This window comes from Heterocephalus glaber, unplaced genomic scaffold, assembly GCF_053883595.1.
Source record: "Heterocephalus glaber isolate CG9 unplaced genomic scaffold, H.glaber_assembly_v1.0 deba00001479, whole genome shotgun sequence".
NCBI classification, from domain to species: Eukaryota; Metazoa; Chordata; class Mammalia; order Rodentia; family Bathyergidae; genus Heterocephalus; species Heterocephalus glaber.
Window position 1 is genome coordinate 9738822 of NW_028258316.1, and position 14086 is coordinate 9752907.

At 48.1% G+C, this 14086-nt stretch overlaps 1 protein-coding gene across 22 annotated transcripts in view; it reads left to right on the forward strand.

The window, feature by feature from the left end:
- Positions 1–12721, forward strand: part of Mapkap1 (MAPK associated protein 1) — a 233563-nt gene extending 220842 nt beyond the window's left edge. For 20 of the 22 annotated variants that reach the window (XM_021262056.2, XM_004849373.3, XM_087183202.1 and 17 more), the window contains 2 exons: positions 8092–8189; positions 12188–12721. In XM_021262056.2, the coding sequence (XP_021117715.1) occupies positions 8092–8189; positions 12188–12313 (224 nt within the window). In that variant the 3' untranslated portion in view covers positions 12314–12721. Of the gene's footprint in view, positions 1–8091; positions 8190–12187 lie in introns of those variants that run through there. The other 2 variants (XM_087183200.1, XM_087183196.1) reach the window with 1 other exon arrangement.
- Positions 12722–14086: the final 1365 nt, after the last annotated feature.

Sequence of the window (14086 nt, forward strand, 5' to 3'; positions counted from 1 at the left end):
GTTTGACACCAGTGATGAAATTGAAGCTTTCAGGTGAAATTAGAATTTTGGAAATCTTGTATCCATCACTGTAAGCTTGGCTTCCTGTTGCTTAAACAGTTTTGTAATTGAATAATGAGACCAATGGTGCTATGAATGAATGTGATTTTTTTATATTGTATAATGAAATGTTTCAACATTTGAAAGATCTTCATAACTCAATGAACCAGTATTTTTCATACTACTGCTTGATATTACAAATCAAACAAGAGGGAAGATCCATTCAAAGAGTGAGACCAACCAATAGATTTTAATATAACAAAAGTATAAGAAACTTACTAATGAAGTTTTAAATTTCATAATGCAGCTACTTTTTAAGAAAACTGCCATTCATCGACTTTGGCATTGTATCAAAGAAGAATATTAAAATATGCCTTCTGGGCTGGGGTGTGACTCTGGGCTTGCCTATCCTGTGTGAGGCCCTGAGCATGATCCCTGGCACTGCAGATATAAATAGGGAAGCCTCTTTTTATCCAAAAGCATATTTCTTTGACTTTTCTTCACATACTTCACTTAACCGAGTATATCACAACAGATCAAATGTAGAAGCAGATAGGATAATCCAGCTGTTTTCTTTCAAGCCAAATATCAGAGTTTTTAAAAATACTGAAATACAGAAATAATGCCACTCTTTCTAAACTTTTTGTTTGGGGAAGTAAAAGGGTTTTTCCAGTGTAGAATGTAGTTTATGCTAATGTGTGTATTAGAGTTCTCTAGAGGAACAAAACCAATAGAAAATATAGCAGTACCTCGCTTCACTAACTTAATTCTTTCCATGATTCTGATTGTAAACTGAATTGGACAAGAACCGAATCAAATTCAAAGGTTAGATTCAATGTTGATCTTATAGGGAAATTTGATTTGGTTCTCGTCCGATTCAGTTTGGGACCAGAGTCATGGACAGAATTAAGTTCGTGAACCGAGGTACTGCTGTGTGTGTAATTGTGCAGGGGTTTCTAAGGCAGACTCACAGGGTCAGAGGTCAGAGGGTCCCGGTGGCCATCTGCACCGCAGAGTCAGAGGATGCAATAGCTACTCAGCCAAGAAAGTGGAAGCTGCAAAGCAAGGACCAAGTTCAAGATGAAAGGCCTGGCGGCTGAAGGCTGACACTGGAGACGTGGAGATTGATGTCCAAAGGACAGACCTGTCCAGGGAGATTGCAGCTCTTCAAAACAGGAACACTTCCTCTTCCTTTCTCTTCTTCCATCCAGGGTACAAGCCTATTGGCTGGTGCCACCACATCCAGGACAGCTCTTCCCCTCAGTTTGCTGGCCTGCCTGTCAGTCACCCATAGACACGCCCAGAACTGTGCTTTACTAATCTTCAAGGCATTTTTTTGTTTTGTTTGTGTGTTTGTTTTGAGACGAGGGTCTCACTATATAGTTCAGGCTGATCTTGAACTTATTATTGAGCCCAGGCTGGCCTCAAACTCACAGTGATCCTCCTGCCTCAGCCTCCTGAAGGTGGGGATTATAGCCATACACTACCACACCCAGCTATCAAGGCATTTCTTAATCCATCCCAGTTGATGTATCATGATCAACTTGTAATAGTGTCTTTTATGAGCTAAACTTTTTCAGTTTCTCAATTTCAATTTCTAGCTCAGTGACTTTTGATGGGTATAAACTAAAGTACGTAAAGGGTTTTGAGACTAAAAAATATGAAAACTGCTGATCTGAGGTCTTGAAAATGATCTTAAGATGTTTGGATTTTATTCTGAGATTGATAGGAAAAGAAGCAGTGCAGAGTTTTCAGTAAGCAAATGACATGTCCCAGTGTGTTTTTAAAAAATGGCTCCTGTGGGTAGATGCTTAGATCTGCAGACATGAACAGCAGTAGAAAAACAGAGTATGCAGTAGTTGGCCAGGACCTGGCTGCAGCTGTGGGCATAGGATAGGAAGAGCTCCAGGGTGAACAGGGAGAACTATTGAGGGACCACGTGCCTGGAGCAGGACCTGGTGTGCGGTGAGGCCTCTGGGTGTACTGACAGAACTTCCGCTGTGACCAGATGTTGACACTGGCTATGGACGTGCTCAGATACAGGCCACATGAGGATGTCACAGCACCACAGGCAGGCGCTGAGATGCTGGAGAAGGATCTAGGCCAGATATCTGTCCGGCATCAATAATAGATAAGTAGTAAGTAACATCCAAGGAAAGAAAGTAGAGTTAGAAGAGATGAAAATCAAGGATGCAGCACTGGGGAAGATAGTATGGGAAGGATGCAGGTGGGAAGGTCACAAGGAACAGACTGGAGATGTGCACTGAAGAACCAGGTGACTGTGGCTCCATGGAAACTCAGGCGGCAACTTTCAGAAGAATCAGAAGTGGCTGAGAAGGCTCTACTGGAGCTCTCAACATTGAGGGCATAGTGACCTTAGCAGGAGTGTTTTCAATAAATTAAAGAAGGGAAATCACATTGCCATGGGAGATTTTATAATTAGAGAGACTTAATTATGTTTATAGGAAGGAGCCAAAGAGTGAGGAAAGTAAGTTTGAAAGATGCAGGCAAAAGTGTAAGTAGGTCAGATGCAGCCCCACCCCAAAGATCAAAGAGGTCGTGCAGTGCCCGTGTGGGATCACCTCCATAGTCCTCGGGCCTCTGCCACTGTGGGGTATTATGCTGAACTGAAGCTCTCTGCAGGCAGCTCGGAACTGCTGGTTACAGTGGAGACCCAACCCAAGACGAGAGACTCCCAGCCCAGCCTGGCCTCCTGGGACCTGGAGAAAAGAGAGCCCTGCCCAAAACAGTGTGTTCTCAGTCGTTTCCCCCAAAGAGTCCCTGGAGAGCTCTCTGTCCCCTGCCAGACCAGAGGGACCAGAAGCCATCCAAGTTTTACGAAATAACCATGCCTAGCTGGGTACAGTAGCACATGCCTGTAATCCCATCTATTCAGGAGACTGAGGCAGGAGGATCAAGTTGAAGCCCAGCCTGGGTGACTTAGGAAACTGTCTCAAAACAAAGGAAAACATTTTAAAAGCCTCCATGTCTGATATAAAGAAACTGAGAAAGACTCCAAAGCCTCAGAACCATTTGTAGTAACCTTCTTTATAATGCTGTTGGTTTTATAGTAGCCTAGCTGCCCAACAGAGTTGGTATGAGCCGAAGCACACATCTACTTGTTGGAATAAACTGTGGCCGTTGAAAGAGATGCTTATGGAGACTGTGCTGCACCAGAGATGCGGCTATGAGAAAATATTAAGTTTTTTTAAAAAGCTCAAATTTTATTATCACTCTGATTATAACCCTGTGAAGATGTGAGGATGACAAGAAAAATGACTGCAAATCCCTTGTGCTAGGCTGTTGTGATGATGGGATGGATGGAATGTGGAGGATTTTTCCCTGTCTTCTGAATTTCTAGTAATGTTTAACATTATTTTATAATTTTTAATTGAAAATAGAGAAAAACAATTTCATCTTTGGTGTTCTTGGCAAGTGGTGCCACTGAGGGGCTTAGACAAAGGCGGGCTGCAGCCTTGGTTTGGAAGCCCCAGGCCTGGCCAGTGAAGTCGCTGTCCCGCCTCATAGCAAGCGCAGCCTTTGGAGGACAGCCACTCCCCAGCATTGGCCCAGGGAACCTGTTCTCTCAGCACAGCCTCCTGCTTCAGCTAAAATGCATAATGCAGAAGATAAATTATCGCACAAAAGCTCAAACGTCTCTGCTTCTGACATTTGTACTGCTAATTAGTTTCTGCTTGGTGTTACATCCCATCTTCTCTGGTTTACTTTGAAACAAGATACGTAAATGTAAATACATTTTACATAGCCAGATTTCCACTTCAATATTCAGAGGCAGATGTATAGTTTGTCTTCCCTGAGTACGTGACCAGTGCTCAGATGCTACATTTATACCATTATATTTCACTTCATTCCTACAGCATTAGAAAAGCAAGTCTGTTGGGAGAAGACCCAGTTAAACACAAAATCTTCAAAATAGGTGTATTGTTTCTTCACTAAATATCAGTTCCATTGTAGTGGTAAGAGTTACCACCACTCTTTGAGTCCCTGCCTACACAGGCACATGGGTGAGATGCATGTGTGTGCACACACACGAGAGTTGGTTGCAGGTACTGCGGGCCTCCTTACAGCGGGTAGCCTGGGCTCCTGGAGAGGCGGCCTTGCCCAGGTCCCCGGCCACCCTTTCATCCCTGGGCAACTCCAGGCTCGTGCTTTTCCCTGGGTGGTGCAGGCTGTTGTCTTAATTTCCAAATGGAGTTCAATAGTCCAGGGAAGATGATCTGAACTAACTTGAGTATTTAATACATAATTTTCCTCAGCCCACATCTTTACAGAGCCAATATGCTCCCATAGTTTACCCCTTTCCTGTGAAACTGCTGGTGTTCTTTGAATTTTCAGGGGTAACCCCCACCTGACTCCGTCTCGTGGCCCGGGACAGGTGCCCTGGTGGGCTGCACTGCAGTCCCTCCACTCCTCTTCCTCCCCTCCCAGGGAAGCCTTGGGGTGATAACAGGCGTTACTTACTCCATTCAGTGTTCAGATCCCATTGTTTCTTCTTCTGGTTACCATGTAGCATAAATTGCTCATGTTTACTGACAGATTTATTTCCAGCACGAGGTCAATTAACTTGTTACACATGAATATATACATTTGGGGCTGGATGAAATTATACAATTAACTTGTTACACTTGAATATATATAGGTCTGGGACTGGGTGAAATTATACAAGTGCGAATGCTGGTGATTAGCTGTCACTCTGGGGTAAAGGTGTCCCTAAGTCCTGCCAGTGTTACTTTCTCTACAGTTCTCAAGTCAGTCTGTTTTTCAGCATCCTTTCTGTACTTGTCTGGTTCAAAATCGCCAGCCTTTTCCTGGATGACTGGCAACTGGTCTTTCTGCCTCAGGGCTCTGGAGACCCAGAAGGAACAGCCTAAAACGTAGTTCACTCACTCAGTTCACTGTCCTGCTTCAAGGCCATTGGTGGCCCGGCAGCAGGTGAACCCAGATGTTCCCAGTCCCCCCCACAGAGGATCCTGGTCTGTCCAGCTCCTACAGACCCGGTTTGTTGTACATTGTGCTTACTCTGTTGACCTTCCTCTTTATACCTCCTTACCCAGCTAGCTCCTTTCCTCCTCCAAGGTGACTCAGGTGTCAGCCCTCCAAGAAACTGTCCCTAAAGGCCCTTCCCCATCTCCATAGCTAATCCTCCTCCTCTTGTTCCTCCTACTCTCTCAAGGTTCACACCATCCCTTGCACTTGCTTGTGCTCCCGGCAGAGCCTGAACTGACAAAATCTCCCCTCTTGGCCACCCAGCAAAACAGCCTGGAGCTGGGGAAAGCTCCAGCAAAAATTCTCTTGGAGGAAAGGGAAAAAACTCTCTCCCTTAGAAATGAATCAGCCGTATGTCCTGTGGCCCAGCATAGGTGGAAGCATGGCTGCAGCCCTGGCCCAAGTAGGACCGCCTTGCTCATGGCCGTCTCCCAGTTGGTGGTTACTGTGGCTCTGTGATGGTTACAGAGCAAACAGACCTGCAGGTGGGGTCCTGTCCAGAACCTCAGTGATGAGTGCATTGCACCTGCTTCTCTTCTCAGCTGGGCACTGGAACAAGCACAGGGGACAGGGAAGGGACACAGCCCCCAAGCATGCGAAACAGTGGAGTTTGGGTGCCCAAGCCTTTCAGGAGACCTGGGATGGTTTCTTTTTTGCCTTTGCACTGTGCTATTGTGCAAGTGATACACAGGCCTCCCCTCAGTGAGCCTGCAGTTGACAGGCACCACAGAGCTGCAGCCCCACTAGGCCCCTGGGCCCACGCAAGCACATAGCACACGTGCCACGTATAGATTTGACTACCTAAAGTGCAGGTTGATTTTAACAGTGCCTCAGGTTTTCAGGCAAAACATACTTCCCACATCTTGAGGGTTTATTTTGTCAGTGATGAGCGGGAACAGGTGGTGTAGACCGCACGCATGAGATCACTTAGAGTGGTCAGTGAACCCCAAAGCTCAGGTCTGCAGGCCTCCCCAAGACCTTCTGGTCCTCTCTAGCCCCAGGCCCTGGTGTCTGTGCCTGTCAGTGGCCAGGTGTCAGCAGCAAAGCCCCCCAGGGCTGGGGGTGTTCCTGTTTGTCCTTCACAGCCCTGCGTCCTTCCTAGAAGGCTCTGCTTGGGCACAGCATGACCAGCAAAGGTATCTGCATTGTTCTTTCACATGGCTGCGTCACCAGTAAGCCTGCAGTGTTGGGATGGACCCTGTGAAGATGACTGCATGCAGGTGCACACTCGGAGATGCCTTTGTTCAAGGAAGATTTGCTTTCTTATCAGAAATAAATAATTCATATATTAACAGAGTGATTAGCTTCCAGTCAAGAATTCTAACATTTTAAGGCCACAATTTAGAGGCAGGTTAAATTTGTCAAGTGACTGAGAGTGAGGTTTTTCAGAAATTATTAGCTAATTTTTTTCAATATAGGATTTATAGTCACAATTAGTATATCGTAATGATATTTCCAGGATAAAATACCAGCAGCTCAACTTTTCTGGCCACAAATGTACAACATATATCAGTTTATTTTTGGAGCTCTAAAAAATTAGCTACTGTAAATAAAGTCCCTGAGAAGATTTCTCCCGGAAAGAGGTGAACTTACAGTAATCTGGGTGATGTATTATTAATTAATAACTATGACCAGCCACTGCTTCAATTAAGAGGACAACGGATGAGGAGGCCTAATAGAAAGGGCACGCTGAATTTTAATCTCCAGGCCCTGGGGTCTGTTACACTGGCTGAGGAGGCTGTTTCTGCAGATGTGAGGCCTGTGGTGACATGGGCCTGGTGCCCCGCACTCCAGGCAGGCTCACTGGGCACTGACTGCATTTTTCTCTGACAATGCTTCTTTGGCTGCCAGTAATGGAAAACAGCTTCAAAACAGCTTCAGAAGAATTTCTTGGCTGCTGGGGTCTTCCAGCTCCATATGTGCTCGTGAGCTGGGGGAGCTTCACATTTGGCCAAGGCCAGAAGTCCTGAAGCCCCTCATTCTAGCCTCTGTCCCGGTACAGGCCAGACAGGCTGGCATCACTGTCAGGAGGGAACCTGCTCAGTGTCCCTACACAGGAAGTGTAGACCTGGCTGCAGGTGTGGCTAAGCAAGAAGCAGATCTTGACAAGCCACACACAGTACAACAAATCCACGAAGGAAGGGCCTCTGGAGTATAGCTTGAAGGTGCACCTGGGACAGCACCAGGCAAACCAGATCACCAAGAGTGGGCCAGGCTTTTCTGTACAGATCAGTGGGAGAGAACATCCCAGGTGGGGTCTGAGGTCTGTGGGGGCAGTGGGGTCACATGAAACTGGACCAAGAGGCAGTCTGAGAAATGACAGTGTCACTCTGAAAAGGTTGGCGGGGAACGAGGATGAATTTGTATCTGCGTCAAATGTATATCAGAAGACCGGAACAGTGGGTTCAGTCTGTTTCCTGAGGTGCTAGCACTCCCATCCCCATCCTTCCAGGCTAGAAACGACCCAGGCCTCTGGGAGCAGCTTCCATATGGCTCCCAAGTCCAGGCTCCCCTCCAGGCAGGACTCAGCTTCCAGAAGGAGCCAGGGCTGTGGGAGAACCTCTGTGAGAGCTTGGCTGTGGACCTGCTCCTTCCATAGCTCATGTACTTGACTTTAAGCACTATTTTATTTTTAGAGTAATAATTTGAGGTTAATTGGCCTTCTACCTTAAAATACTTCCTTTTCCACGTAATTTTTTTTTTTTTTTGTACCAGGGATCGAACTCAGGACCTTGTGCTTGCGAGGCAGGCAGCAGCACCACTGAGCTAAATCCCCGGCCCATCCATGTAATTATTCTATAGTAGCATCTCCATAAATCCTTCCACCGTGGCATTCTCCTGAACACACTCCAGGGTGGAATGGGGCCCGACTAGCTGTTTGATCTTTACTTTTTGCAGTCTGTTTTACACCTAGCCTGTGACGAAGGCTCCAGCCACTCCAGCAAGGAGCAGCCCAGCCTCCACCTGCGTCCACTTGAATGGGGCGAGTGGGAACCTTCCTGTAGGGAACTCAGCAGCACTGCCCCTCTTTCTCTCTCTCTCTAGGTCATGCAATATTTAAACTCACGTATCTAAGCAATCACGACTATAAACACCTCTACTTCGAATCTGATGCTGCTACCGTCAATGAAATTGTGCTCAAGGTAAGTTCTTTCTTGCCCAGGGGGCAGGATGTATGGGTTTAGTTGTTTCAGGCTGGCTGCAGCCCATCCTCAGGCACCAGGCCAGGAGTCTGCATCCAGGTTAGCAGAGGAGGAGCCATGCTGCCCAGCGATGAACACCAAGGCCCAGGCCACGCAGCCTGGGTCAGCAGCTCTGCACCCACTCTGCCAGAGCAGGACCTCCTTCAGCTTCCTCTCCCCCGCCCAGTAGTCCTGGCTCTTCCTGTTGGTTCTTTTCATGCACCATTCATTTTCTTCCAGTCATTGTCAGTAGCTCCTTGAGGCTCCTAGGGTGGACTCGGAGGAAATGATGGTTCCAAAGACACCTCAGTTGTGCTCTAAGTGATTTTCTCAGCCTGCTCAAAACATACCCAGCTTGAGCTTGGCTTATGTGTTACTGAACCTAAACAACCCTCATAGCACCCTCTGTGGGCCAACCTGTTGCTTAGGATACCACGGTAACAGGCCAGTCCCTATCTCCAGAGAGTTCCACCTCTGTCAGGGGAGACAGAATGAAACCATTACCAGAATATTCATAGCCACAGAGATGCCATGCAGGTATGGAAAGGGTGAGTGGACTGGCTGTGGAGTAGGGAGGCAGGAGAGCTGAACCTGAATGAGGGGTAGAGCAGATTCCTGGCAACCTGTGAAGGGTGGAGGCAGGTGCTCATGTGTGGCCAGGAAGCTGGAGCAGCCAGGCCACACCACACCTCGCAGGGCAAGGCTGGTGAGAGCAGCTCTGCTTGGCCTAGCGGCCAGCTGGGTCTCTGATTCAGGAGCCCTGAAAGAGTCAGGACTGCTGTTTCCAAGGAGCACCAGGTGTTGCCCAGTCTGATCAGTGCCCCACGGGCTGAGCAGCCTACTAGGACTTTCCTACATTGAGACTTCTTCCTGCAGCCAAATCTTAGGTCATTTGACCAGATGGAAAAGCACAGCTGGTCTGCAGAGGGGTTAGAACCCAAGATGTTTCCTCACCCCTACTTGGGTGGCCCTGGCTCATCACTTCACCTCACTCGGGCTCAATTTCAACACCACCACCAGCAAAATGCTGCTAGGATGAAAATAAGACAAGAGGTACTAACTCTTCCTAGGGCATTATTCATTCTCTTCTTAAGTCACCAAGTAATAGAAGCAGTGAAGATGCACTGAGGGACATGGGACCTGGGTTAAAGGCTTCACCCATCCCCTCACATTGAATCTTCACAACTCTGTGAGACAAACCTGCGAAATTGTTCCCATTTCCTAGGTGAAAATGAGGCTCAGGAGGAAAAAACAAAACAACTTAGCCAGGGTGGTGATGCTGCTAAGTTAGCAGCACCAGAACTTGAGCATAGGTTTGCAAGTTCTTCATCCCCCAAATCTATGTGGCCTTAAGGAATTGATTGGGAGATTTTAGCACATGGAATTGCTTCACAGGCACATTTTGAGCATAGTCCCCACAGCTGCAAAAGGTCTTCAAAAATGATGGGTGAAAATTTAAAGGATGAAGCTGTTTGGAGGATGGTTTGGGACCAAGACAGAGTGGCATGGTCACCAGATGGAAGGTGGGGGTCTGCAGACCACTGACTGAGGCCCCCCTCACCGTGAACCAGGAGACAGAGTGCCCACCCAGGGGTGCTGGAGAGTTATCTGCCAGATCATCACCAAGCAGCCACAGGAACTTTTAGGGAGTAGGTAAAGAAATATTCCAGTGCCCCGAGAGGGGCTGAACTTACTTTTATAGCCAGCATTAAAATATTCAAGACTTGAGAAGGATTCTAGTAAAATTATAATCCTGTGTTTGACATCAAAATAATTTTCACAACAGCAGATTGATGACAGAAACACAGGTTTATGACTTCAATATGAGACTCTGGAAGATCAAGTGCAAAGAAATCATTTTACAGGACCAAATGCTCCTTCGAAGCAGATGCTCTCTGCAAAATCCCTGAGGCCTGTCACCTCCCCTGAAATGTCTGTTTTCATATCAAAATGTGTATAGAAACACTGCATCATTCAAGAGACTCCAGGAGGGGTGCGGCCTGCCCAGGCCTGATTTACTTGGAGCTAATGATCATGGTCCTGATGCAAGATTGAATTTCACTTCCCTAACTTTGATTTTTATAGCAATTTAAATACTAAGCTTCAGCCACCTTTCCCCCAGGGTCAGGCCTCTGTCTTTGCACTGTGTACCAGCTCCAAGTGACTGAGGCCCAGCCCTGTGCCCATCAGAGGTTTTTCAGGGTCAGTCTCAGACTCAAGGAATCACACATGTTAGGACTTTCATGTCAGAGGAGGCTGTAGGCTGAAGTGAAAAGGAAGTCACAGCCAGAAGCTGTGGCAGAACAGCTCTCATGCACAGGCAGCCCTCCATCAAGTTATTTTCTCTTTTCCTCCATGTAGAAATATAAATCTCTCCCAATTTTTATACCAACTATTTATGATTTTATGTACATTATCCCATCTTGTCTGGCCCACTGTCCCACGGTGTAGACATTATTGTCCCCATTTTATAGATGAGACAGAAGCCCAAGGCCACAGAGCTTGAAAAGGTGGAGCCTGGGCTTGAAGTGGCCAAGGAGTCCCAGGGCTGCTCTCCTATTGGGGTACAGTTGAGCCATGCTATGTGTGGTCCCCAATTCTGCAGGCTCAGAGATGAATCTCCAAGGAATCCCTGGGCTCCTCAAATCAGATTCTCTTAGTGATGGAGTGATGGAAACTGTGGCTTTATTGACCATGAAAACTCCCTATATTTTTATGCCTTAAGCTGTAAAATGCATTGAAAGTGAAACACTCTATAGTGCATAAAATTGTGCAAGTTTTAAGCCACAGCATATTAACCAGCTAATGGCAGACCAAAGGGCGTTTTTATCTTTTGATTATTACATTAATCTTCCATTAAAATTATCTATGTGATTATCACAAAGCCCTGAAGATAATAAATTTAGGAAATAGTTGGCTTGTTAAGGATTATTTTAAAATGCTTTTGTCAAATTATATGTGCCAAAAATACACTGAAAGCACTAGGTTGGCTGAGAGTGCAAACACTGTAACCCAAAGCTTGCTTTTATTAAGAAAGATAAAACCCCTGATTTCCATACATCCCAGATAGGGCCCCAGCCCCGTGGTCCTGATGATTTATTACTCTCAGCTGGTAGCTTGGCGAGGCAGTGGCCGAGCATGTCAGGCCTTCTGTGCCCACACACCCGCCTTTACTGCCTGCTGCTGACAACAAGAACAGCAAGTCTGGGGACGGTGTGGGTGTGGCTGCCTCTCATGCTGTCCTCTTGAGGGTTCTGGTCCCTGCTGTCACAGAGGCCTCCCTTGAGCACCAGATGCATGGCCCTCGGAGTAAAACCTGTGGGGGGGGGGGGGGCTGCCTCCTCCTCTAACCAGGATTCTTAACTTTTAGAAGTCTGAGGGTGTGGAGAAAGTGTTCACAGAAAGCAGAGGGCAGTAGGGTGCTGAGGGGAGCCGAGGCTTACGGTGCTGCACAGGGTGGCCCTGTGACCTCCCTGAGATATGCAAAAGCAGCAGCACACCCCTGCCGTGTCCGACTCCCCAGTGACCTTGGCCTTCTGGGCCCGCCCTGCGCTCTGAGCCTCACTTTCACTCCTGTCAAGGAGCCCTGGCTGGCTGCTGGGTTGCTTGTGAGCTCTAAGGAAATGGCGCAGTAGGAAACCCCCTGCTAACTGCAGAGCTTTGTTTGGGTTTCTCATTGCTGTGATGTTTTTGTTCTTCAGATGCAGAGGGTGGTGGTCGGGAAGGTGTGGGCCCAGGTTCCAAGGCAAGCAGGAAGCAGAGCCAGCAAGTCCAGCGCAGCCCCCGAGGAAGCAGCACACACCAAGGGGGCTGCTCTGTCCTGACCTGCACGGAAGCCCTGATGCCTGGGACTCCAGCCACAGCAGTGTACCTGGCCCTAGGCGCCCCTTCCCTTCCAGGCCTGCCCCGGGCGAGATACAAGCACTGGCAAGTGATAGGTGTGTCCTCTCGCTTTCTAGGTTAACTACATCGTGGAATCACGAGCAAGCACTGCCCGGGCTGACTATTTTGCTCAGAAACAAAAAAAACTGAACAGACGTACAAGCTTCAGCTTCCAGAAGGAGAAGAAATCAGGGCAGCAGTGACACTGGCCTCCACCCTCAGTCTGTGGCTGCAGCTCAGAGCCCGCCTGCCAGGGCCAGGTGGCCCCAGAGCCCACCCCGAGTCCTGCAGTGCCTGGGAGAGGCCAGCCCTGGGCTCTGAGCTGAGAGCTAGGGCGCTCTCGGGGAAGGTGTGCGGGTGGGGGCACCTAGGCTGGTGTGCAGGGCACGTGACATGGACCGAAGTGGCTTTGAGTAGCAATGCCCAGGGGCCAGACCAGCCCCAAGGAGCCAGAAGCCGCCTGGCCAGCTTCACTGCCTGACAACCCTGCCTGAGAGTGTACATAGCCATGCCAGACATTTCCTTGCAACTTGATCAAATTTCTTAAAGCAAACGAAGAACAAAAGTGTACATTTCTTTTTTTTTCTTTTAATAAACAGGTGTACTCTTTATCATGGTTGGTATGATGGACCATTCTTTGGGGTGGAGGATTGATTATGTTATTCCCTTTAAAATCTGTTCCCATATTGAACAGGCAGATTGGAAAGGCTATGGTTCGATTTCTCAGAAGAAATGTTTAGGGCTTAGTCAATAGATTTAACTATGCCATTTGTTTAAATGAGTGCATTGGCTTCGAGGATAGTGCCGTACTAAAAGTTAGGAACGAGGACCTGGCGCTGCGTGCGTGTCCAAGGCTGTGCCTCTTCCCCTCACAGATGGGGCGCTAGGAGGACGGGGTGACGGCTGTTCTTCGGGTCATGCCGAGCCGCCCAGCAGGGTCTTTTCCAGTTCTTACAGCAAGTGGGAGTTCCAGCTGGCAGTTAGACGTGCCTGAGGGTGCCCCGGCCTGGGGGTCTCTGCTCTGATGGCTGTGCGGGACCTGACTCCCGCCAGCTCCCTCACCTCGCGTGCCCAGTGCGAGCCGGCAGGAAGCTGCTGTCGGTGTCGCTGAGAAAGGAAGCGGAAGGAGCGCGTCCCCGGCAGCCCATTCCGCGGTGGGAGAGACGTGGGGCCAGGGGCCCCTGACACCACACCTCTGGCCACACCAGATGCCTCTGCGGGCCTCGCCCAGTTCCTCCACAGTGACGTCCTTACCTACTGCCCCCGGCCAGGGCCAAGGGCCAGATGTCTCACTGAGGACCTGCTTTTAAAACATTTTTTAAGTCGTTGTACAGGAAGAGGTGTGTCTAAAGAGCATCTCAAGGTCAAGTGTATTTCTTTGCACAGGGATCATTTTAATGAATTCCTTTTTCATTTTGCCCTTTGTTCAGCCAACAGGAGCATCCTTTTCTAAAAGAAATATTATTTGTAGCTTGCTATCCGTATTTGAATTTTTAGCAATTTTATATTTAGATATCTGAAAAATGTAAATGACTAATTTGGTCATTAAATCTTGTGACATTCAATATTAAAATAAATGTCATAGAAACAGTCTTTGGCATAACTTTGAGTTCCTGAAGTTGCGTACATGATGCTGAGCACTGTGACTCTGTGGGTCGCCCGGATGACACCAACTGGCACTTGTTGCCTGGCGTCTCTGAACTGCATCACAGTCACAGGGTGACACTGAAATTACACCTCCTCCAGCTACATCAGAGATTGCTTACTTGGGGTACAACACAGTCTGTGTCTAACGTGTCCAGTTGAAGGAGTGACTTCAGGGGACCGCTGTGTGACCACTGCTGGGCAAGACCAAAGCTTGATACTCATTTTGTCCTCAGCCCCCTCCTCACTCCAAACCCAGATTTTAAGGCGAGGCCCCAAGCGCAAGGACACAAGTGTCTCATGCCATCCCCAGCGCCAGGCTTGCACAGCCT